This window comes from Phacochoerus africanus, chromosome 2 (genome assembly GCF_016906955.1).
Source record: "Phacochoerus africanus isolate WHEZ1 chromosome 2, ROS_Pafr_v1, whole genome shotgun sequence".
NCBI classification, from domain to species: Eukaryota; Metazoa; Chordata; class Mammalia; order Artiodactyla; family Suidae; genus Phacochoerus; species Phacochoerus africanus.
This window is the reverse complement of record NC_062545.1, coordinates 202,993,425-203,019,436: the sequence shown is the minus strand read 5'-3', so window position 1 is coordinate 203,019,436 and position 26,012 is coordinate 202,993,425. Positions and strand designations below refer to the sequence as shown.

The 26,012-nt window shown below is 39.9% G+C and overlaps 1 protein-coding gene across 3 annotated transcripts; it reads right to left on the bottom strand.

The window, feature by feature from the left end:
- Positions 1–298: 298 nt before the first annotated feature.
- LOC125119944 (cyclin-dependent kinase inhibitor 2A-like) lies at positions 299–25,142 on the bottom strand. Of its 3 annotated transcripts, none has more exons than XM_047767553.1 (3): positions 25,086–25,142; positions 3,084–3,390; positions 299–622 (listed from the first exon to the last, which is right to left on the bottom strand). In XM_047767553.1, exons 2-3 carry the CDS (start codon positions 3,385–3,387, stop codon positions 597–599), a joined length of 330 nt encoding a protein of 109 aa, XP_047623509.1. In that variant the 5' UTR covers positions 3,388–3,390; positions 25,086–25,142; the 3' UTR covers positions 299–596. The 3 variants fall into 3 exon arrangements, with proteins under 3 accessions (XP_047623509.1, XP_047623508.1, XP_047623510.1); XM_047767552.1 differs by having other exon boundaries at positions 24,990–25,117; XM_047767554.1 differs by lacking the exon at positions 25,086–25,142 and adding an exon at positions 6,602–6,993.
- Positions 25,143–26,012: the final 870 nt, after the last annotated feature.

Genomic DNA, 26,012 nt, shown 5'->3' with positions numbered 1-26,012 from the left:
CGATGCTCCGTCAATGTTGACTGAATGAGTGAAAGAAAAAACACTATTAGTTTTAATTTGTTTTGAGCCTTGGCTCCACCACTTGCTGGCAGATTGACACAAGAAAGACAGTGTAATCCACTTAAGATTCGTTTTCCTAGTTCACAAAATGGCTGTTATAACCCCATGCCTGGCGGGTGTGAGGCTCGAAAGAGGAAGTGCCCACATAGATGTGTTCCCAGGGCCTGAATACTCACTCGATCCAGAAAATTCAACCTGATGAAAAGACAAGAAGAGTGTTGGCTTTTTTTTTTTTTTAAACCCTTTTATGAATGTAAATTCGAAGGAAGGGGAAAGCAAATCTATATGACAATTTTTTGTTCCCCATTAGCCTTGCCCGCTGTATATGTGGAAGTTCCCGGCCAGGAATTTCAAACCCACCCCACAGCATGAACCCCCACCCGCTGAAATAACAATGTCAGATCCTTAACCCGTGGCGCCATAGGGGAACACCAGCAGTTCCAAGTTTTCTAAAAGGCAACCCAGGGAAGAATTTGGTGTGGTGGTGGTGTGCTTCTTTTTTTCAAATTTTCACATAGTTGCAGTATCTCTGTGTTTCAATGATTTTGAAGGTTGGAAATGTCTGTAGAAAGAAAAAGGACATTAGAAACCTGAATTCGAAGCCTTGCGAGCCCTCCCTCCCTCCTCTCTTGCAGTCCCCCACTGGTTATGCGGACACCTTTTTTTCTTTCTTTCTTTTTTTTTTTTTTGCCTTTTCTAAGGCCGCTCTCATATGGAGTTTCCCAGGCTAGGGGTCTAATCAGAGCTACAGCTGCCGGCCTACGCCAGAGCCACAGCAAGGCGGGATCCGAGCTGCGTCTGCAACCTACACCACAGGTCAGGGCAACGCAGGATCCTTAACCCACTGAGTGAGGCCAGGGATCGAACCCGAAACCTCATGGTTCCTAGTCGGATTCGTAAACCACTGAGCCACGGCGGGAACTCCGACACCTCTTCTTAACATCCACCAACCCTCTAGCGAGTCTGGACCCTCTCAGCAGCCGTGGCACTCCGGAGCCTGTTCAGCTGGTCTGCTTCCCTCTCGCCAGCCGCTCCCGCTCCGGACCTGCTCGAGGAGGGCCGGAAGAGAGCAACGGCTCAGCCCGAGGGGTTGCAAGAAGAAATTGGGTATACAACGAATGCCAAGTTATTTGCCATACATAACGCTAGGCGACTGGACGTGAAGGTGTCGCCTCGCTCTTCGCAAGGCCCCAAGTATCTCTTGCACATGCACCGGGGAGATTCAGCAAACTCATGTAACCAGAGGGCACCTCGAGCTCAGGCGCACTCCGAAGTATGCAGCTTTTCGGTTCCAGTTCTACCGTCTTCTTTCCCAGATTCCCTCTCCCAAACAGGCTCTCTAACGTTTCTAGCACAAAATACATGTTTTGCTCTAACATCCTTTCTTTGACTTACAAGCCACTATGCTATCTGATCTCGGCCCTCCTCTTTGATCTCACTGTGCAACTCGCTCCAGCTCACCTCCATCCTGCTAATCCACGACGTTTTTCTTCTTCTTCTTTTTTTTTTTTTTAAGGCAGTCTTTGCACTTGAGAGTTTTTCTGCCTCCAATAGCTAATCTCTTCTCATCAGTTAGGTTCTCTGACCACTCTAAGACAGCCTTCCCCCCATTAACAGTTCACTCTTCTCCACCATATTTGTTTTACATCAAAAACTCATTCTTTGAAATACATCGTTACATTCCTTGAAGTCTATTTACCAGAACCTAAGCTCTGTGAGGGCAGGACTCCTGTTATGTCTTGTTCACTTTTGTGTCCTACCTAGAATGGGGCTTATCACAGTAGGAACTTAAGGAAGGCAGGCAGGAAGGGAAGCCGGCAGCTAGGTATGCTGGGCAGGAAGGAAGTAAAGAAGGGAGAAAGATCATAGGTACTTGGGTTAAATACCTTAGGTTTGACTATAAAGGCTTACTCTATTCATTTGCTTGGCTCACTTCTAAATCCTTCTCTTCAGCTCCTCCCAGTTCTTTCAAGGCCCAACAGCCCTGTGCTTGATTCCTAGTCCTACCAGGGTCCCAAGCTCAAGCTTCAATTGGAGGAGAGAGAGAGTAGACAGGAAGGAGACATTCATGCCTCTCACACCCAAGGCACGCTACACTTCAGACATGTCCCAGTTAAAGGTCCAGAGTGAGCCTCTCCACTCTATATTCCTAGGCTCCTCTAAGGCACACAGAGCCTGATGCCCCAGTTCAGAGCCAAAATAGGTTTAATATCAGTCTCTTCAAAGACGTAGTCTACCTTAAATTTTCGTGTTAATTTTGTATATTGCTTCATATTGATTCACCCTTCAGAAAAAAATCAGAGTAAAGCTGGTACTTTTTAGGCAGGTAGGAGTGAGGTAGGGGAATGAGGCCAAGGATAAAAAGTCCTCGCAGTCATAGGAAAAGGCAAGGAGGACCACATAAGCTTAAAAGAGGGTCTCAGTTTCTCAGAGAGTGCAGGAAATCCCATAGCAAATTCCATGGTGCAGACTTGAGTGTTGGGGAGGTCTCTATTCCAGTAGCCCTGGAAACCTCCTGCGGGAGCTCTGGAAAACTCCACAGCATAGAGCTAGAGTTCCATTTAGCAGAATTTTGCAAAAGAGCCGAGAATGATAGCTCTCTGCCGGACGGTGCCATGCGCACTTGGCTTTGTAAATTCCAGGGTTGGTTCAGCTTCCTGGGTAAGCTCATAAGGAAATTGGGGGCCATTAAATGGATGAGGCTGGCCAGTTAATCTGCAGGAGGAGGGGCCACTAGACCTCTAGCCTCCTAAGTGTTCAATTCGCCACAGTCTGGTCCTTGAGCTGTGGCACGAGTGTTTGGGGGTGGGGGTGGAGCATGTTTATCGGATGGGCTTTAACACGCGGAAGTCTATCTTGGGCTATTTCCAGTCTGCTCCCGTAAGGAGGCAGCGCAACTGGAGTTATCCCATGGGTTTGCAGAGTGAGCTAAGGTAAGACCAAATACTCTACCCTTCTGGCCCCAACTTTCTCTTCTGAGAAACGAATGCGTTGAGCTGTTTTAGCTGAATAGGCCAGCTCACCTGCGGGATCTTCTCCAGAGTTTGAGCGAGCGTGGCTACCGCCTTCGGTCCTCCCTGCGTTCGCGCGCAGGTACCCGGCGACGTCACGGTGGCCCTTCTCCTCAGCCAGGTCGACGGGAAGGCGGCCCCAGGCGTCTCGCACGTCTAACCGCGCCCCGGCTCGGTGCAGGACCACCAAAGTGTCCAGGAAGCCCTCCCTGGCGGCGTCGTGTACCGGTCGGGTGAGGGTGGCGGGGTCCTCGCAGTTGGGGTCTGCGCCGTGGAGCAGCAGCAGCTCCGCCACGCGGGTGCTGCCCATCATCATGACCTGAGGGAGAGAGCAGAGTGGTCAGGACTGTGAAGCCTCCACCCCATGCGGATGCCCTTACAAGCCACAGTCTAGTTACTATTTTCTTTCAGTTACCTACTCATGTAGCCAGTTCTTCTAAGTATTCCATTTTTCTTTTCTGAACACCTTCTGTTATATTTTCCAAACTTTTGTGGAGTTCCAGCCACACAAAAAATACTGTTAGAGTCACAGACAGCAAAAGTGTGAGGAACAAACTGGCTTTTACTGCAGCCTAACCTCCTGTATTTTCTTCATTTTGATATGAAATTATGTAAGGCCCAGAGATTTTGTATGGTTCAGCTGTATATCTGAACGCAGAACGTGGTAATTAAGTGGCAAAACAAACAAACAAACAAACAAAAACCTCAACTTAATTCTTGAAAACCTTTTAAGCTACCCTTGTTTTAAGTTACCCTGAACGTTGCACTTCAATTTCGTTAAGTATAAAATGAGAAAGTTTGTCTATCAAGTCCTAAAATTCCTTCCTTTGGTAAGCTAAATAATGCCTTCCAAAGATACTCAAGAACTGTGACTATATTACTTTATGTGGCAACATGGACTTTGCAGATGTGGTTAAATTAAGGATTTTGAGAGAGGTTAACCTGGATTGTCAGGTGGGCCCAATTTAATAACAAATTTCCTTATAAAAAACGGTCAGGATACTCATATCGCAACAGAACAAAGGGTGGGGGAAAATGTATACATGTAGGGATAACTTGATCCCCTTGCTGTACAGTGGGGGGGGGGGGGGGGAAGGTAGTAAGGAAAAAAAAAAAAAAAAAACCGGCAGTATCAGAGAGAGAAGATATAAGAATGGAAGCAGTTGTCAAAGAGACGATGCAGGGGCCAAGAGCCAAGAATGGTGACATCACTGGAAGTTGGAAAAGGCAAGGAAATGGATTCTTTCCTAGAACTTCCAAAAGGTGTGCAGCCCTTTGGATCCATTTTAGACTTCTAACTTTCAGAATCATAAGATAATAGATTTTTGTTGGTTGAGGCTACAAAATTTGTGGTAATTTTTAATAGCAGGAAGAGAAAACTAAGACCTTTTCCAAGATTCCACTTGGAGAATTCACTGAAAAGGAGATGGTCACCTCATTTGGTTCCTAAATCATCTTTGATGCAAAACCATTACCAGAGAGGAATTTAAAAATAGTGTTTGCAATCACAACTATCTTACACTTTGAGTGGGTGGTGGTGGTAGATCATTCTTTTTTAGGGTAACCATTATTTTGTTATATCAGCTAGACCATAATAAAGAGGAATTACTAATCTTTAGTTACACTCTGTATTAAACATAAATTTTTTCCAAATCAAGGAGTCGTAACAAGTTATACTATGCTTGTTGGTTCCTGTCTTAGGAAAAATGAAACTGATTTAATTTTCAAAAAGACAGTGAGAAAATATAAGTGCATCAAATTATAGCTACAAAAAGAAAGAAAATCTATTGCAGTGCATTAGAAGAATGTACTGTTTTAAAAGAAAAACTGAGGAAACTTTCACATTATTAAAACTACTTATTTACACTATTAGATTTCTAATAGATTATGGATCAATTTTGAGAAAAAAAGTGATGCCATAATATTTTGGGAGCTCTCCTACAATTGCCAGAGATAGTATATGTATGTCTACCTCCATGCCTGTATAAAATTCAGGTGAAAAGACAATAGATTAATTGGATAAATTCAGTCCATCTTAATCATAAAACTGATTTTAAATGCTTTTATAATATTTTACATTATTAAAGGTTCAAAAGTGACAGAACATTTAAATAGTTAAACCATAATAGGAATCCAAAGCAAAAAAAAAAAGTAAATTAAACAAATATTTATAGGGTGCTTAAGTCAATTTGATAAGACAAATAATTTTTTCTATAAACTAAATATTTTTATAATAACCACAAATTTGGTTAGGGTTCTAAACCAAAATCATACCCCCTTTTGGTAATGCTCTTATCCTCTCCATTAAAAAAAATTTAAATTAAATTATCCAACTTTACTTTTGTATTTAAACGAATAAGGTCTCATCTAACATATTCCAGAACTGAAAATTTGCTAGCTGGTGGAAAAATTTTAGAGATAGCAAATTATGAATCATGCATGCATTTTTAAAAAGGACTCATACTTCTCTTCTACAACATTTCTATCCTAAAATCTCTCCACATTTCAAACCCCCAAAAATCTCAAGTTTGAAGGCATTTTAGTTTTATTTTTATATTTGTATCTAAAAGTGTATAAAATTTATCCTATGTAGCATAGTTTCAGGAAAAGAAGATTCACTTGTGAAATTTATCCAGTTCCAAGTATAGTTATTTGTTATGCTGGAGTTTTTGCAGTGTGCATTTTTTTCATATAAATTTTATTTTTCAGAATCAGAAATCATTGTCGAAACTGGGACTAACACTAGGGTAGTGACTGTCAGAAAGAATTCGACTTTAGCCTCAGATTCAGAAAGTCAGTGAAGGTGAAAACCAACAAGAAAAACAAATTCACAACACACCCTCGCACATACACACAATTGGCGCGGGGAGGAGAGAAAAGACATTTTTCAACAAATAAATTAATCTATCTCAAGTAAACTTAAAATGACAAAAATAATAGGAAATACTCCCCAAATGGTAACTAAAATGACAGCATTATTTCTGCAAGGTCACAATAATTTTTTTTTTAATCTATGTCTATTTCCTAAATTCTTAAGCATATATTTTCCCTACTCAGTTAAAAAAAAAGATATACATTTACTTCTGAATAATTTCAATCGACCTTTATTCCAACATACTCAGCAGTAGATTTTCACTGAAATCTCCCCCACCCTCAACAAAGAAGACGATCTCCTCGGTTCAAGTCAGCGAGTTCGGGGTTAAGCGGCCCAGCAAGTCTTAGATTTCTTTAAACACTTACCCCAAACATTCGTAAATTTTACATCTGATAAAGAACACTTCTCAGTCTATATTAACACAAATAGGTTCTCCCCTTTAGATCTTTACATCATTTTAGAGATCTGAACCCCAAGGGCCTCCTCTTGTCCTCCGACGGATTCCTGAGCTCCCTGGGCGTCGTCAAGAGGAGGGCTCCAACTCAAAACTCGGTCTAAAGACTCCTCAGGAAGTCTCACCTCGTTCGGACTCCCTGGCCAACCTTTTACTCCAAGGTCGCCCCCTCCCCTTCCCACAGCTGACTGGTCAACCCACCTGGATCGGGCTCCGACCGTAACGGTTCGGTGCGTTGGCCAGCGCCCCGGCCTCGAGCAGGGCCCGCACCTCGCCCTCCCGGCCCCGGGCTGCGGCGGAGGCTAGCCAGTCGGCCGAGGGTTCCATACTGCTCCCCAAATCACGCCCCTTCGCTCCCTCCCTTCCTCCCTCCCGCCACTGTGGAGCGGCGCGGCGGGGCCCGCCGAGAGCTTTCAGGAGCAGCCCGCCCCTCCTCTTTCCTCCTCCGAGATCGGCGGAAGCAGCCCCCAGGCTCCGTCCCTCGACTCCCGCGGTATCTTTCCACCCGGAGGAGCGCCCTCCACGCGATCTTACAGGAAGCGCCCTTTGCTTCCAAAGTGCTGCGAATGAAACACCCCTGGGGTCGCCCCACGCCAGGCGTCCTCAGTCACGGGTCCACAGCTGGCCCCGAGCCCGGGCAGGAAGCGGTCTGGAGAGTGAAGAAGCCGAGGGGTTGGTGGAGGCGGGGGCTTGAGCTGTCCTACCTGCCCCCCCCCCCCGCCCCCGCCCCGAACCCACGCGGCCGCCGCCGGGCAGCGTTCCTCCCTGCGCAGAGCCCCCACTCCCCACTGGCGCAGGCGCGGCTCCCAGCGTGTTTACGCCACCAAAACGAAATTCCTCCTATGCACACCCTCCTGGCATTAGAGAGTTGCATAGGATTCCTAACGGCCAAGTTTGAACCAGTGTGTTTGGTGTCATAGGCAAAGTATTGCTTCCTCTTTTAATCAGAAGAAATGGCCAGCCTGTCCTCTCGGTAAGAGTCCCTACCAGGATCGGTATCACCCATACCACTATGAGGCTTCCCTTCTTTTAGGCCACACATCCCCACCCCCCCAACACTCAGCACCTGGCGCTTTTTCTTTGCCAGAAATCCTAACTCGAACATTCATTTTGAAGAGTCTGCTCGCCCGCCAGCCTATGCCTCCCTCCCTTCACACACGTGTTCAACGGACGTTGGGGGAGAGCGTTTCCATGCACAATGACTGGTTCTCGTGCCCGGTATATGGGCTGGCTCCCAGAAGATGTTTATTTAACAAGGACAGTGGAGATTTCTGCCTATAAGCAGATAGGAAAGTGGCAAGAGAGTCACTGGGCTGACAGATTCTGTTTTTAATAAATACTTCCTCCTAAACCAGAAAAAGTGCTCAGAGCTCTAGAGGCAGAATTGCATTCAGAACTGATACAGAGACCAGGCTCACACACTGTCCTGGGGTCTCCTCTTCCCGCCCCCTGCTCCAGCTCTCCTCTCTACTGGAAAAACCATACAATTTTCTTAGTTCTAGAATGAGGGGATAAACGTGGTCCCTACTTCATAGGACTGTTCTGAATTTTAAATGAATTGATACACATACAAGCATTTAGAAGAGCACCACACATCCTAAACTAATACCAATTACCTCTTAAATGATTCTTTTGAGAATTCTCTTGCAATCTTGTTATGAGGCACAGAGAAGAAAATGCTTTGGATAGAATTATCAATATTATATAAATGGAAGGCAAGAAGGCCATAATCACTGAAACGATGATGGACATTCTCCCCAACAACTGACATATTTAATGAAAAGTTTAACAGAAATTAGGGGATAATAAGTGAAAGAAAATCTAACAAGGTTCTAATTTACCCTGTGGTTATTACACGCATACATATATATGTATATGTGTGTGTGTATACATATATATAAATTGGATTTCTCAGACTTTCCAGATGCCTTAAGCACCTACTTAATCTGTTAACTAGATAACCCAGCTCTATTTAAAAGTTATGTTTCAAGCCCTAGTTGATTCCTCTTGAAGACCCAGAATATCTGACTGTACTTTGAGTCACTGTTAGCTCAGGCACCTTATGAAGTTTTAAATGATGCTTGTTAAAACACTTGTGGGATGGCAAATCCATTATAAAAACCCACAATGCATCACTGTGCCATCTCTATTTACCTCCAGTCACCTCTCAATTATTAGGGCAACAATGGTGTGGAAAATTCAAACTGTGGTAGAGATAATAACATTCTTTTAATGTAGCTTAATGTATGATGAGAAGGGGAGAATGGCAGTTGTGGTGATGGGATGAATGGAACAGAATTCCCTTGTATTATGTCTCACTTTTTAGACTAATATCATAATTAGTTCCCATCTCTAAAATAATGTCTCTTAATATTGGGGCAGAGAGAGTAGGACCCTTGGAAAACCTATTGAAAGCTATATACCTTCTCCTCAAAAAATAAAGTATACAATTTCATTTAAAAAGTGTGTTCACTGGAGTTCCCGTCGTGGCGCAGTGGTTAACGAATCCGACTAGGAACCATGAGGTTGCGGGTTTGGTCCCTGCCCTTGCTCAGTGGGTTAACGGTCCGGTGTTGCCGTGAGCCGTGGTGTAGGCTGCAGACGAGGCTCGGATCCACCGTTGCTGTGGCTCTGGTGTAGGCCGGTGGCTACAGCTCCGATTCAACCCCTAGCCTGGGAACCTCCATATGCTGTGGGAGCGGCCCAAGAAATAGAAACAACAACAACAACAAAAGACAAAAGACAAAAAAAAAAAAGTGTGTTCACTGGCACATATAACTTTTAGGGAATTCAGAAATTCCTCGAACACTCACCTATAGACTCTGATATCAAGAACTCTTTAAACTCTCATGCAATATCCTGGACAGTTGTCGAAGGAAATAGGTGATGGAACCATATAAAAACATCCCTTGGAAGAGTTCCTGTAGTGGTTCAGCAGAAATGAATCTGGCTAGTATCCTTGAGGACGCAGGTTCGATCCTGGCCTCACTCAGTGGGTTAAGCATCCAGCATTGTCCTGAGCTGTGGTGTAGGTCACAGATGAGGCTTGGATCCCAGGCTGCTGTGGCTATGGCCAGCAACTATAGCTCTGATTGGACCCCTAGCCTGGGAACCTCCATATGCCTTGGGTGCGGCCCTAAAAAGACCAAGCAAAAAACAAAAAACAAAACCACCCTTGGATACAATATGGAGGTTGACTTTCTTAAGAACAGGTTTTAGACATGTATGTATTACCTCTAGCACTTACAGTAGAGCTCCCCAAAGATTACGGCATCCTTGAGTGTGACTTCTTTGTTCTGGAAATTAACCCCGTACTACATTAGAAATCTTGCATAAATAAGTTGTTAAATTTTTTAAAAGTCTGAAAGCTTTTCTAGTTTTTCTTTTAAAGAAACTACCAAACTCCCAATTTACTCATGGAAATAACCTCTGACCTGAGAGGAAAAACCTCAAAAGACCTAAAGCCCAGGATTCTGGTGCTGGTTATGCCAATCTCATATTCCCCATATGTAAAATGGAGTCATAATATATTTCATGGATTGATCAAATAAGATGATATATGTCAAAGAGCTTCTTAAATTCTAGCTTCTTGGTTATTGCTATTGCCATCCTCAAACTTCCTTCTTTTCTTCCCTGAGAATGTCATGGCCCTGTTTAGGTTTGTGCTGTGTGGGCACTTTTGAAATCTATACTGTGAAATTAAAATCTGTCTCAATTGTGATCATTTTTTTAAAAAAGATTATTCATTTTTAAAAAATGAGTATTTATCCAATAAGCTAAGTAAGGGTATTAAGTATGGGAGGGTGGGGTGGGGGAGGAGGTGTTAAACATATGGGCTTGAGTTGGACTGCCCGTGTTCAAACATAGACTTTTCACATAATTGCTCTATAACAAAGTAACTTAATGTACCTGGACCTCAGTTTTTTCATCTGTGTAACTGAGATTACAGTACTTACCTTAAACGGTCACAGGGATTAAATGAAATATTATATGTAATGTGTGTAGAAGAGCATAGGGAAGCAAGAGATAACACAAGAAAGTGAAAACGGAACCAAACTTGTTATGGTGGCTTAGGCAAGGTCTCCATGGATGTTGAAAGCTGACTCTAATCTCAAAAAGTGTAAGAGGACAAAGATGAAAAGAAGAAGAAAGAGCATTTCCTTTGTGGCTCAGCAGGTTAAGGATCCAGCATTGTCACTGCAATGGTGCCGCTTTGATCCCTAGCCCAGGAACTTCCACAAGTCTCAGGCATGGCAAGAAGATGAAGGAGAGGAAGGAGAAGGAGAAGAAGATGAAGAAGAAGGAGGAGAGGAGAGGAGGAAAAGGAGAACAGAAGAAGACGAAGGGAGAGGAGGAGTAGAGGGAAGAGAGGGAAAGGACGGGGAGGAGGAGAGGGGAAAGAAAGAAGAAAGGAGAAGAAGAATAGGGGGAAGAGAAGGGAGAGGAAGGGGAGGAGGAGAAGGAGAAGAAGGATGTTCTAAGCAGAGGTGAGAGCATGTGCAAAATCATAGAAATTTGGGAAAACTGAAAGTAATTTCCTGGGATGCATGGTGAGAAGCTGGAAAAATAAACTTCTAGAAGAAGAGGCTACAAAAGAGTCTGCTAAGTGCTGCTCAGATTGTCAGAAGGAAAACCAGGAGTTAACAGGATGTCAAGGAAGTGGGGAGCTACTCTTTCACAGATTGGCTGTGATAGCTCAAGGCAGTGTGTGGTGAAGGGAGGCAGAGGGAAGTTGGAAGGGGCCTCAATATACGTGTACCCTCAAGGAAAAGTGCCAGGTGACAGGAAGGACAGTTAGGAGAGAAAAAAAGAGAAATTGAGGACATAGGTAAGATAAGAGTTATGTCGAGGACCTGAGGTCCCTAAAAAGTCATGAAGCAATGGAACACAATGCACAGAGAGTGGTCATAAATTTGGAAGCAGGAGATTCAGCTAGATTTGAGAAGGGAGAAAAAGTTGAAGTGTTTCAACTTCCTTCCGTGAACAAAGAAGCTGGTTTGTTTGCAGCAATGATAGGATGGTGGGTTAGGAAGTGAGAGTGGCAAAGGTTTTAGAATATATGTTATGAAGAAAGACGGATGGGCTACAGTAGGACTTAGAAAGAGAATCCTTTTCATCAGCCTGGGGAACCCAGTTGAGGGTAGGTGACACTAAAGGAGCAATTATCTATTTTATTTAAATTAAAGAAAGTCTTAAAATGATGGTACTCCAGTGACTATACAAATCAAAGAAGAGAAATTCTAATGTAAGCATTAATTTGATACATCACCAGAATGAGAAAGATATTTGAGAAAGTAGTCTGAAATTAGGGTCTGGTTCTGATAAGACACTGCAGAATTGATAAAGTATGATATGCATGATATGCAAACATATCTTATGATAACTAACATTATTGTATCAGAAAAATATGGAGTGTTGGAGAAATAGCTCTGAATTGGGACCAAAGGACAGTCCTGATTTGACTATCTAATAGAAAGCTTTTTTTGACTGCGAAATCCCTCTAGACTATTCTTAGCTTCAATTTCCACGTGAAATTAAAATGGACTTTATTTTGTTCTATCCTTTGTATCTCATGAGGTTATTATGTCAAATGAAGCAATACACACAAAAGCTATTTTAAAATCACACTTATCTTTACCATATTCAATATTAGTACTGTCATAAAAGAATTGTTTTAAAATATAGTTTGAGGTTAAAAACAAAATATGCATAGATATCTCTGGCCAAATACGGAAAAGTCTGTTAACTGTGGGGAGAAGAAATAGGGAACTGGGATGGGCATGTGATTTTCTTTTCACATTCTGCAACAAGTATAGTTGGCATTTTTTACTATATGTGTACATTAGCCATCTAGTTAGCTAAACATAATACATGAGCATTGCTTTTCTGAAAACTATCATTCATAACTTTATTTGATAAAAAGAGTAGCTGAGTTCATACTATATGCCAGGCATTTGGCCTTAAGTTGTGGGTTCAAAAAAAAAAAAAAAGAGGGCCTTAGTCAAGAGGGTAAATTGGTACCAAATATTAACATGTTTTGATTCTCTGGAAGAGGGAGGTGGTCTGGAATTAGGATGCTCTCTTTTGGGGAGTCTATATTAACAGTACAGGAGAAGGAAGATACACTCTGACAACTGATACCCCAGACCTGTGTGACCAGGCAAAAGATGTTCTATTTCAGAGTTTGGAGAGGATCCCATAATTAGGGAGATCTCCTTAGAAAATAGCTTATTAAAGCAGGTATGTTCTCTTAATGGAGCTTCTGGACATACCTGGGTTAAGCCTGAACAGATGGTCTCTAGGGTTGAATTCTGTGTGCAGTAGAGGATTATTTGAAGACCAAAGCAGTGGAAGAATAACTTCATTTACCCTTTCAATTTAGAATGAGTTAATAAAGTCAGGAAAAGAAGACCTCAGGCCTAGCTCCACCACCAACTTCATTAGCTTGAGAAAGTAATACTGTATTCTGCAAAGTAGACATAATAACAACTGTGCCTCAAAAGATCGTTATCCACTCAAGAAAAGTGCCCCTCAAAGTGCCTCTGGGTAAGAATTCTGAAGGTTTACTGTCCAATCTGGATATTTCAAATGGGAAAGAAGGACTTTCTTGGGTGAAAAATGGCAAAGAATACAAGGTTTGCTTTTAATTATTTTTCCACAAGAAGAAAATATAACTTTAGCATGAAAAGGAGACCCCTGAGAAAAAGAGGAGAATTCTGTAACAGGTTAGTTAAAAAAAGGGAATGTGTTCTCAGGGATTAGATCTTTGGAAAATTCAAGATCGAGGATGTTTTCTTCTTTTTGCTATTCTCTAATTAAATTCAATACAGCATAGTTATTGCATATCTGCTATGAATAAGTAACTCTTTTAGGAACTCTCTAACATCTCTTTTCACTTTCACTCTGAATTATTGTAAAAATTTATTTTCCTATTCAAATAGGACTTGGGCAAAGAGCACAAAACTCAAAGTATCTTATTATAAACCTGGTACGTAAATATAGGCAAGTCAAATTTTCAATCTTAGTTTCCAAAATATCAACTGGATATAGAATCTGTAGTATTTATCATCATCTTCCCAAGATTATTTTGAGGATAACTTAGAAGTGTATTACATGTTATATGACAGATGTTGTTTCTAAATTGTGTGCAAAACAAATGAGCTTTTAAATCTATGTAAGGAGTTTACTATTAAAAATATCTCTAGAGTGGACTCCTGTGAAGTGAGGAATCTTTGCAGCTCATGAAAACAACCACTCTCTAACTCAACTGTTTGATATTTTGTAAATATCAGATTGCATTTGTTGAGAAGTATCCTTTGTTGAATTACTTATGCTTATCAGTAACTACCCAGCCAGTGGAAAAAACTAAAAGATTGGCACTCTCTGTTAGTATATGTATCTTTCTCTCTCTCTCTTTCTATGTACATATACATACATGTATCTTTATCTCTCTCTCTCTCTCTTTCTATATACATATACACGCATACATATATGTATATACACACATATATGTACACGTGTGCATACATGCATAATTGGTATACATACACAGATATGGAGGATTAGAATTAGCCTAATCCTGAGGGACAAAATAAGTGAAGCACATAATTAGAGGAGAGACAGAAATAGAATCAACAGAAAATTCAAGTTGCCAAGAAAATCATAATAGCTACCATTTACTGAATCCTGACTATGTGACAAGCATTAAGTAGCTTCCCATATATCATTTCTAGTCTTGCAACCCTCCTATAGGATGGATTATTATCTATCCTACAGGAAGCCCAGAGTGCTTAAGTCACAATGCACAAGGAGATGAGTTCAAACTCAAGGTTTCCAGTTCTGTCTGAGAGATGCACACTCTACCCACTATGGTTCCCTGCTGATTGATTTACACAGTACATGGTGGACAACTCAGCAATGCTTCCCTTTCTTTGAAAACTGTGCCCCCTTTTTTAGTTTTATTGAAGTATAGTTGATTTACAAGGTTTTGATAATTTCTGCTGTACAACAAAGTGATCAGTCATACATATACATCTATCCATTCTCTTTCAGATTCTTTTTACACATAGATTATCACAGAATACTGGGTAGAGTTCTTTGTGCTATAGAGCAGGTCCCCGCTGGACAATCACTCCATATACCTCATTGTGCATATGCCAATCCCAAACTCCCAGTCTATTCCTCAAGCAGATTGTAAATTCTAGACCAAGGTGACAGGATCTCCACATTTGGAAATTACTGTGCTTCTGAGCCATTATTTTTGAATAATAATATATACTGATAGAAATTTGGATCTTTACGTCCCCTCAAAGTCACTTAACCCAGTCCTCTCATTTTTGAATGACTTTTTGCTGATTATACTTCACACACGTAAAAAAATGTAAATGAGCTTCATAAAGAAATGAAAAATTATACTACACAGTAACAATAACTTAGTATTTTGAAATATTTCCTTCCTGTCATTTTCCTTGCTCAGTTCTTATGGGTATAATACAATTTTGAAATGATCTTTTCCTCTCACTATTAGAGCATTTTTTCAAATTCTTCAAAATCGCTTTATGAACACCACTTTTAATAGCCACAACACACTCTAGTGGGGGTCAGGAGGAAGTTACAGTTTACTTATTGATGCCCTTGTTGTCAGATATTTAAAGTGTTTCTAATTGCTACAACAAATAGTATTGCAGGTTTTCAAAGAATCTAAGGCTTGTAACATATATTGCAAAATTGCTTTTCAAAAAGCTATCCCCTTTGATTTGTTGCAAGAAAATGGAGGGGTAGTGCACTGCCATTGTTACCCAGTAAATAAATTTTCCCTGAAGACCTTAAACTCAATTTTTTCTTCATATTCCTTCTAGGGCCACAGCTACTTACTCTGACTGGGAAAGATGTGATTGGTGAGGATAACTACATCCTTCAATAGCAATCTTGGAGGAGACACAAATGCAGCATGGGTAACAGGAAAATCTAAGTCTTTATACTCAGGTAGACCTTATCCTTCATTTACCAGTTCTGAAGACTTGAGTAAATTTATTATAAGGAATAAAGAATGTCAGATATACAAAAATCTAGGTACACATTAAGCTCTCAAAACATGATACTATCTCTTTGATTTATTTATTTTTATTTTTTGGCTGTGCCAGTGGCATACAAACATTCCCAGGCCAGGGATCAAACCTGAGCCATACCAGTGACAATGCTGAATCCTTAACCACTAAGGGAATGTTCCCACCAGGGAAACCCTTAAAGGATATGACATTTACTATCTTTTTATTCACTTAGGCCATCAAAGTCAATTTCCTCTTGGGTATTTTTTTTCTTATTACTGTATGTTCTGGCAGATATCTGTGGTTTGAACAAGCAAACTCCCTTCCAAAAGGTGTGATTAATTCTCTCTTCTTTGAATTCTAACCCCATGAAAACAAAAGCTTCTTTATACTAAAGTTGGCTGTGTTATATAATAAAAGGACTTCTACAAAAACTTCCACTAAATCATGGGTAGTGACAATGGAGTATGTCACTATGTTCAATGTTCCCTCTGCATTCATTGTCAACCACTACTAGCTCTTGGAGTGCAGTTCAAATAGAAAGTACAATGGGGAAACTATAGGTAAAATAGAGAAAATGTAAAGTTTACCTTCTCTAAACGTTTATTCCTAACCTCCCTCTTTTTCCTCCCTCTATCCCTCCTTGATGGATATTTTCTCCTTTCAAACATGTACCATCCTCTTAATTGCTAGTCTTGAACACACATAATATTCTACCTCTGCTTACATGTATGTGCTGTTATTGATTTGAGAAAAGGAAACTCACAGAGAAGTAATATTTTGTTCAGTTTTCTCTCTTGGTGGGAGTTGAGTATTCATGGCTGACTGGGTTTAAGGATAATTTATGATACTCTAATTCAGGAAAATCATCTATATTGAAGCTTTCCCCTTCAAAGGGAGACATAGTTGGCCCCTTCCCTACAACTATCCTTTAAGAGTAGCCTGCCTTCTTGGGGCTCTAGAATCTAATGGTTATCTTTAATTCCCTCCTCCCTTCCTCCCTCCCTCTTCCTTCCTTTTCCCCTTCCTTTCTTTCTTCCTTCCCCCTTTCTTGCACTTCTGAAGCCAACTATCCTCTAATATTATAAAAAAATCATAAGAAAATTTTGTGTTGGATCACTCTTCTTGGAGTCACATTCTTACCCAATATGTGATTAAACTCCTCTGGAAGGAATCAAATTTATGATGATATACAAAAAACTGAATAAATCAGAAAATGCTTCCTATTCATATTTTAGCACCTTTCACTTACAGATTTAATGTTTCCACTCATGTTTTCCTTTGAGTCTCTGGGTTGAGGGTATAGTTTTATACTTCTCTTTCTTATGATTAGGATAACTCCCAGACTTTATTTTTAAAAGGCAATAACAGAATTACTTCGTTTATTCTGCTCTAGTGTTATATAACTAAGCCAGTTTTGCCTAAGAAAGTATATTTAATGTATTTTGTCTCTTTGATACTCTGTAAATGAAAATAAGAATAGTTGGAGGTCACCTTCCAGGGAAGATATTCTGAAGGTTTTGAAGATGACTTTAATGTTTCTGCCCCTCTTTCCTTCCACTACACACACACACACACACACACACACACACACACACACACACACTCTTTCTCTCTCTCTCTCACACATACTTTTTATACTAAAGAATTTTTAGAAAATTCTGCCCTGAAACTATTTATTCAGATACTCAGAATGCAGCAAACTATTCTGAAGTAATCAAGAGCCCATTACCTCAGTGGTTCCTCCAGAAATTATTTTGAGTTATTAAATTTTTTGATAAATTGAAGGGAAATCATTTTTTCAGTTTTCTAAAACTAATTTAATTTCTTATCTTAGAAAATGGAGGTTCATGAATATTGTTTAATATCTATTTAATAATTATGAATACTAGAAAAGTTTGGAGTCACACTGTAAAGGCCACCATATAGGGCTTCTGTTCAAATTTATACTGATTTTTTTACTTGACACTTTTTCATAAGCCATGGATTTGAATATATTAAATATTGTTATTATAATATGTATATTCTTTAAAAAGGAATTCTGTAATTTCTAGCTACTCTATATTATAAGTGAGAAGGCATTTAATGTAAAAGTAAACTAATGTGTTTTTAAGGATGTGGTTTAATAAGACACTTTAACAATAATTGACAAATATATGTGATGAATCAAAGTTTATAATAAAAGTGTTAACAATGTATCTTACATATATTTCTTTATCTAGTTTTTACTAGGTATTATAGAGTACCACCTCAGGTTTACAGATGCGAAAATGGAAACACTGAGGTTTTAAATATTTAGTCCTAATATCACATAGCTAGTAAGCAAAGGAAACGGAATATAAACACAGATCATATGTTCTAAGAAAGTGACATTTCTACTTTGTTCTTCAAGTGACTCCTATGCTGGTACATTTATTACCCTTAAATTGAAATGGAAGTGAGTTATTTATATTTAATTTATAAGAAGTTTTGAATTAATTCTATTCTGTGGAAGAAATATATTTCTGAAAAAAAATCAATCTTGTTTCATTATGAGATTCAATGGCTTTTAGAGCCTATAAGGACTTCAGTTATTATACAGCCTTATTTTTTCAGAACTTTTTCATTCACCCAATCAATATACATTTACTGGAATATATGTGGCTGATGCTGATAAAACAGAGATCCAAGGGAGTTAAGCAACTTACAAAATAATAATTAACTAACTATGAGATGGAATTGAAACTATATATATATATATATATATATATATATATATATACACCATATATATGTGTGTTATTTGTATATTTACATATATACACACATAATATATTCACTCAAGAGGCAGTTATAAAGTGCTAAGTGAGGGCATTTGGGGCAAGGAACACATTTAGAGTTACTAGTCAATGACTTTTGACAGACCATGCAACCTATCCAAGCTTCAATCTCCAGTCTATGAAATGAGAGAATAAAATCCCTGAAAAATAAGGATAATGTGACAATTAAATGAGATAATGTAAGCTGACATGCTTTATATAAACTCCTTATAATTATTTTGAAGGAAAAGAGAAAGCAAACTTGGCCATATGTTTTTGGAAGAAAGTTTCAATAAGCTTCTTTAAAAAAATTGTGTTAGATAAAATATATTCAGCTTCAATATTCAGCATAAACTGAATGAAGTAAAATTCAAAGTGCTGTGTGTTGTATGCACAGTTAACGGTTATTTCAGAGTTAAAATATACTGTTTGTTCTCCAGATTGGGAAAGCTGTGCAAATGGGGGGATTCATTGTTCTTCGGATAGTTGCTGTTTCTTTAAATTGAGTGAAAGAGTTGTACAGTTGCTGAGTCAGACGATCTGGCAGCCTGAGAGATTCAGAGCAAGAAAATGGTGGCACTCAAAAAAAGAAAGTAAAACATAAGGTTTCCCCCTAATATTTCAGCTAACTAATAGGTGTAACACAGAAAAATATAGTTTAAAAGCAGAAAAGTTATGATGATAATTTGGAAGGCATAATACTTTAGTTTTCTTATAATTGCAAATTACTTTTAGCTTACATTATTCATAGATATTTTTCTCCCTCATCAATGAGATTTTACAGACATAAAACCTGATCATTTTGTCTATAAGTGTTTTATTCTGTTATGGCTATGGTTTACTGCAATATTGTCTTATCTTAAATGAATATAATTTAAACCTGAGAAATATTTCTATGTTTTTCTTCTCTTACATAATTTTAGGTTGTATGTTTACTGCCTGGTTTCTTGTTTGGAAAATGAAAGAAATACCTTACTACTTATTACTCTGTACCTGTCTATCTGGCACCATACATCCTATGTAAACAGGGGTAAGTATATATAATGTTTCAAAAAGATATTAAAAATTGTCTTTTGTGGAAATTTTCTGTCTGGTGCTATGAACTTTAATGCACAAGTATATCCTGTTATATCTTTCAACCAAAATGTGTTCTGATAATATCTCCTCCAATGATTTATTTGGACTCTCAGTGTCCTTCCAGGGACTCAAAGTGTGACTGACTGACTCTAAAATTTTAAATCTTATCTAGAAGCCTGAAACTCAATTTTAAAATACATAAGCAAAAATAAGGTTAAAGAAGCAATGTCAGCCATGTTTGTCCCAATGAGCCACCTGTAACAGAATCCCTCTCAAATACTTTAAAAATGTAGGTTCTTGGGATCCATAGCCAATCTACTGAGTCAGATAATCTGAGAGTGCACCCCAGAAATGTGTATTTTAAACAGAAGCCCATGTAATGATGCTGTTGATAACCTTTGCTTTACTTCTTGTTATCCTCATGCTTAAATTAGGAAAGTTAGGGCATATTTATTTTCACCACTCTGAGTACATAAATTAATTAGTTTCAATTTATTTAATAGACTACATATCTTTGTTCATATAGTTCTGAATCTCTACAATCTATAAAACTTTTCTTCCCTGAAGAAAAACAAAATAAAATTGGCTTCGCAACCACTTAAATGAGTTCTGTGATTTTTTTGAAGGTAAAGGGAAAAACAGAGCTAGCCGAAGAAAAATTAAAAAGTCATTTGTGATAAAAAGTAAAAATCAACTTATTCTTTTCAAAGGACCGCTAAGGCACTGTCATTTTAAGTCTTGTAGTTGACGTTTTTAATTTTTCCCCCTTTATTACTTCTCTCTGATTACACTGTTGTGCCTAACTGCAACAATCATTCCAGGGTTTGTGAAATAAAAAACTGCACTGACAAGCAGAGATTTTCTTCAATCTTCCCTTTAAACAAACACACATACATACACAAATGTTATCGGTACTTAGTAAATTCAACAATTGTTAATACACATGAGATTGCTGAACACACAGTGAAATACCATGAATTAGGATATGGTGACTAGAGAGGTCCCAAACTGGTAGGCAAGTTTTTAAGATAGAGGAGTCTTTAAAAGAACCTTCATTTTCCTAACTGCATGAAATCTTTATTCTCAAGATTTTCTCCAATGGTTGGCTTGCTGACATAAAAATTGACCTTATTTCAATACTTACTGACTTTCTTTTCATTCTAATAAATGACTTCAATTGAAATGTCTTAAATGAGGGAGAAAGTTTTCAAACATGAGGAAAACTTCAGTATAAGAAGAAAAAGTTGTTGAGGGACATTATCACTAGAAGGCCATTCTCCACACCAAATTGCACCCTAGACAGAGGAACAAAGAGGATGAGGCCTTTCCACGCTCCGGTCGCCACCTGGCCTGGAAGGGAATAAAAGAGCCCTGAGTCTTAGAAGTTCATTTTCCTCAGGATCCCTCAACCCTCGACCCTCAGAGTGAACCTGACCTACTTGGCCCCTCCCTTCCAGAAAAAAAGGCATAACCAGTTCCAAGAGGGGGAGGTGAACTGATAGTACCCTGCCATTCCCTACACCCCTCCTGAAGCCAAAGAAACCCACTAAATCTGCCTGCCCCCAACCCCTGCGCAGCCCCATTCTACTCTGTGTTTAACCCCTGCTGGGCTCCATTACTCTGAGGAAATCTTACCTGGGGTGGGGGGGGGGAAGTGCTTGGGATGAGGGGCAAGGCCCAGGAGGCTAAATGTAGAAGGGCTACATTTGCAGAGTGGAGAGTTAAGTGGGCCAGTGTTAACTCTTCCTGGAGGGTCCTACCCCAGAGCCCAATAAAGTGGGCACCCAAAGCATCTCTAAGAATTGAAAGGGTGGGGAGATGAGTCAAGGAGGGTGGTTGGAGCTGGGAGGTGGGAGAAGGGAGGTCTGAACTTCTTAAGTTTCACTTCCTATTTTGGGGTCTTGGGGACACCCGTTTCAACCCAGTCCAACTATGGTGTCCAGCCCTCCCTGAAGTCATCGGATAGGACTTGGGTAAGGAATACTGAGAAGGGGACATCTGCTGGGACGGGAGAGGCCTAACACACAGGCGCCTTAGAAAGGGTATAGCCATCCATTTATCATTTCTTTGAAAACTAACTACGTTGTGAATAGGCGCAGCGTGCACTAGAGTCTGAAGTCAGAACCCTCGAGGCTTTCTTCAGACCTTAAAGCCACCTTCTTATATAGGATACTTATTCAACTCATTTTCCTCACCCTTTCTCACTGCTTCCCCAACTAATGTTCAGCAAGCTCTTAGTTCATCTGTACTACCATAGTCCTTTCAAAGGCTTTGAAAAAAAATTTACTGGTGATTTGTAATAGCACTTTGGAAAATTCAAAAATATAAGGATAAAATAAAAGATCACCAACTATCCTGAGGAAGCCACTATAAATATTTTAGTTGTGTGTGTGTGTGTGTGTGTGTATGCGTGTGTGTAGAGAGGGAGAGGAAAAGCAAGAATAAGAATTGTTTACTATTTTGAATCTTGCTTTTTAAAAAGTCACCTAACTTTATAATGTAATAATTTTACATTCTATTAAATATACTTCAAAAAGATGCTTGTTTATAATGTTGCAGATCTGAAATACATCAGATCATAATTCCAGAGTATAGGTATACCATGATTTAACAACCTGATTCCCAGAACTTCATGCAATTTTCAATTTTTTAGTTCTATGTATCTGTCTATATTGATCTTTCTCAGAATCTTTCTTAAGATAATGCTTACATATAGAAAAACTGAATAAATGTGTATAGATATTTTACAAGTTCTTGAAATATACCATAAAAATTTCTTGCCAGTGAGATGTTTAGGAAAGTGCATTGATCTTCAGTCAATAAACAGACACAATATTAGTCACCAAGTATGTGAAAATCAGAATTTAGAGAACTATAATTTTTCTTAAAGCTATTTAATATTATAATTTTATATTTAGAAAATGAAACTATACCTATTATTCACATAATTTAAACTGTAGAAATAAAACACCACAAAAACTTTTTATCAGATTGGATTTTGGAGCAGACAGATGTTTCTTCAGGCCTAGGGTATTTTAGGATAGAATGGGGGCAAGTGAAATTGTCATGCTTCTCAAAAAGGACTAAAGATTTTAAAACAGCAAAAACGCTGGGTTGAATGTTCAGCCTTTCTTTAAGAAAGTATTTTTGAGATGATGTGGATCACTTTTCTCACATGTTGAGAAAATTGTTTAACTCTACTATAGTTGTTACCAGTGATGAACTAATATATAAATAGCAGACCTGTAAAATATTATGGACATAGACAGCAACTGGCTTGATCATTGTTACCTTAGGATGGGAACGGACTTTTTAAAATCCAAGAGACCCCAAAGAAGTACATGAATATTAAGCTGTGATTTCTGAAAGAATTATTGTTCATTAGAACATAATACAAGCTAGGGATCAGGTACAGACTGGGAATAATGGTTTATACTAGCTGTACAGTGCTTGCCTTGAGAGGACGCCATGCTGTTAAAGGAGGGGAAAACCCCTAAGAGTTCCCAGACAGCAGTAAACAAATAAATATTTAATTTCATAAAAATATGACTATTTTGGAAACACATCAAAGTAATGAATCAATTAATGTAATTCATCAGGCATATGTGGATAAGAAACCAGTAATGTGGAATTTTATTGTATACAGTTTCTAGTCATATGAAAAATCATAATGACCATATTTGCAGAAATTTTAAAAATATGTTAAAATAATAACACCTTACAAGTCTGCATTAATATTAGATAATTTATAGAAGTTATTTTTTTTTAGCACTTTGGTTCTCAAGGAATTGTATGAATCCCAATATAATTACCATCCATACACATTTTAAAATCAATATAACCATAGACATATATTAAGGTGAGATACATAGTTACGTGTGATTCATAATATTTCCAGATGTTTATGTGTGTGTATTAGTTCACATATCAAGTTGGAAAATTGCACATATTTTCAAAACCTTTTACTCTATTCAAGTCATTAGTTCTGTCTTCAGATATTCGCTGAAAATTGGGCTTTCATAGTCATAGCATTTTTAAATAGCTTTCACATCATTCCTGAAAAGTTATACTTTAATAACAAGAAATAAAGGACTATTTTCAATGAACTTGTCATTTTTTTGTTTTTAACACTTTGTACAATGTATTATAAAATCAATATGTCTCTAAGTAATCACAATATTATATTGTGTATTCCCTAAAACAGAAAATACATACCCTATTTACATAGATTAAATTCTTCTAGTTTTTTTACTATAGATGTTTAGATGCAATCTAGTAATTTAAATAAAGAGCGAATAATTAAAAACTAAGACATTAAAAAAAATGTCATAGTGGCTCAATGCTTGCCTGTATGCATAAACACCATTTTTTTTGACAAAAGGATCCTGCTTATCCTTAAAATGAACTAAAATCAAAGCCAGCAACACGCCATGAAATTCTTTACAAGGTCCTTCTAGTAATTCTTAAAAACACCCCTGAACTTTCATAGTAATATGAAAATGTGTATTTTCCCTATAAATAGTTGATTTTGCGAATAGAAATTGAGGCACCCGATTAAACACTAATAATTTTAATAGTTAAAACTTAGTTAAAATTTACATGTCAAAAAGTCTATTAACGTTACAATAATAATTAAAAAAAAAAAAAACCCTCTGCCCGCCTTTGCTTTTTCAAGACATTTATTCTCCGGAAATAATGCGACAGGGATGGTCACAAAAGTGAAGCCTCATTAAATTTTTTTGGATTTATAATCCAAGGTCTAATTAGGATTCTGCATATTTTAACTGTAGTATATATATTTCAATTCTGGTCATAGGAAATTACATCGACTTCGTAAAGATTTATCTAGGGTGAGGACAAAACTACCTAGAATTCTTTTTTCAAGAAGTAGGCCTCATTTTTTTTTTTTAAGTGTTGAGATTTGAGATGGCTAAACTATGGCCCGTGTGATCCTCAGACTCCCCACTGTAGTCCTGTCTTCTGCTGAAAATACGGGAATTGTCCCGTGTGCTTTGAAAATACCAGGCCGCTAAGAAGAAACCTCCATCTCACCACGAAAGCCATTCTCTCTACTGACTGCAAAGGCAAGTGTTTGCTCCTTTTAGCAGTTACTGATCCTCCGATCAATGTTACTATTTTGGGAAGTCAAACTGTGTGTGAGCCCCCAAATTCAAACGTCCTCCACGACTGGAAGGAGGGAGGATTGACCCCTCAGGAAGGCTGGGGAGAAAAAAGGCGGCCTCCAGCAAACTAAGACCGTTAGTAATACTTTCCTCCAGGGCGCAATAAAGTGTCTTAGAAACACACCTTGTGTGTGTGTGTGTGTGTGTGTGTGTGTGTGTGTGTGTATGTGCGTATGTGTTTACTGACTCCTACCCAGGAAATTCAGGAGTGACTGACTTCTAAAGTGGGTTTAGAATATCCCGGTTTTCTCTAGAGTCTCAGGGGATTCAGGAGGTGTGTGAAGGGGGCTCCGGGCTCAACACATTGGAAGAACTGCACCTCTAAGTAACTGTAATCCGTATGGGGAGAAAGTGGAAGGAGCCTCCACCCTCGGTAACAACCCCCTCCAACCTCGTCCGGAAGAAGATTTATCTGTGTATTAGATTACATCAAACAAATCATCCAAGGGCCGATTGCGCCCGGGATTTTCGAGGCCTTTCCTACCTGGTCTAGGATGCGGCTGCTGCGCTCTGCGCTGGCTCCTCACTAGCAACAGCACGCGGGCCGCAGCGGCCCTCACACCCGGCGCTGCCCACTCACCCGCTGGCCGCGCGATCTGCACCACGAAAGCCCTGACTCGCGGCGGGCCGCACGAGCGCCGAATCCGCACAGTAATCAAGAGACGGCGCACCATATTCTTGCCGCCGCGGAGCTCGGAGGGCGCTGCGCTGCCTTTTGACTTCAGAGGTAGGCAACTGCACGCCCGCCCCCCGATCGCAAACCGAGACCCACGCACCGCCCCCTGCCCATCCCCGCCCCCACAGGCGCGCCCCCGCCTTCTTTGCGCGCGCCCGCTCGCCCCCGACCTCCTCAGAGCTCAGAACCGTTCTGCGCCCAGTGTGCGCGGGAAAGAACTGCTGAGGCGCCCAGCGGCGCGCGCGCGGGCAGGCTAGAGTCTAGGTTTCTTTCCTTCCCCCTCACCTCCTTTTTCCCGCCCTGTCTGCGCTCCCCCCGCCACCTTCCCACCCTCCGCGCGGGCGCCCCACGCGGTGACAGCTCAAGGTCCTTACGCCACACTCATCTCCAGGCAGCCCGCCCCTCGCAACATCCGTCACCTGACCCTGCCAGATCAGGAACCGCCTCAGTCCCGCTCGCCTCCCTGCTTCCCTGTCCCCCTTTCTTTATTTCTCGCGCCCCTCGCCAAGGGTCCTCCATTTCTCCAAACCGGATTATTTAAAAGAGTAAAAGAAAGAAAGAAAGAAAAAAGTCCATCTCATTGCTCTAACCGCCATTCAGGAGGCTGGATGTCAGTTTTGAAAGAAACGGCGCTATTCTCCACTTCTAGATTTGGGAAACGAGCGAAATTAAAGAAAATTGCTGCGACATCTGGACACTGAGTGGCGCTGGCGCCGCTGGAGCAGCGGGCACGGCGCCGGACCAGGTAGGCGGAGCCGAACCTCAGCCCCTGCTGGGTCGGGGCGCCCCTTCCCCACCCTGCTCTCCAAGCAGCGGAGGGCTCTGGGTTAG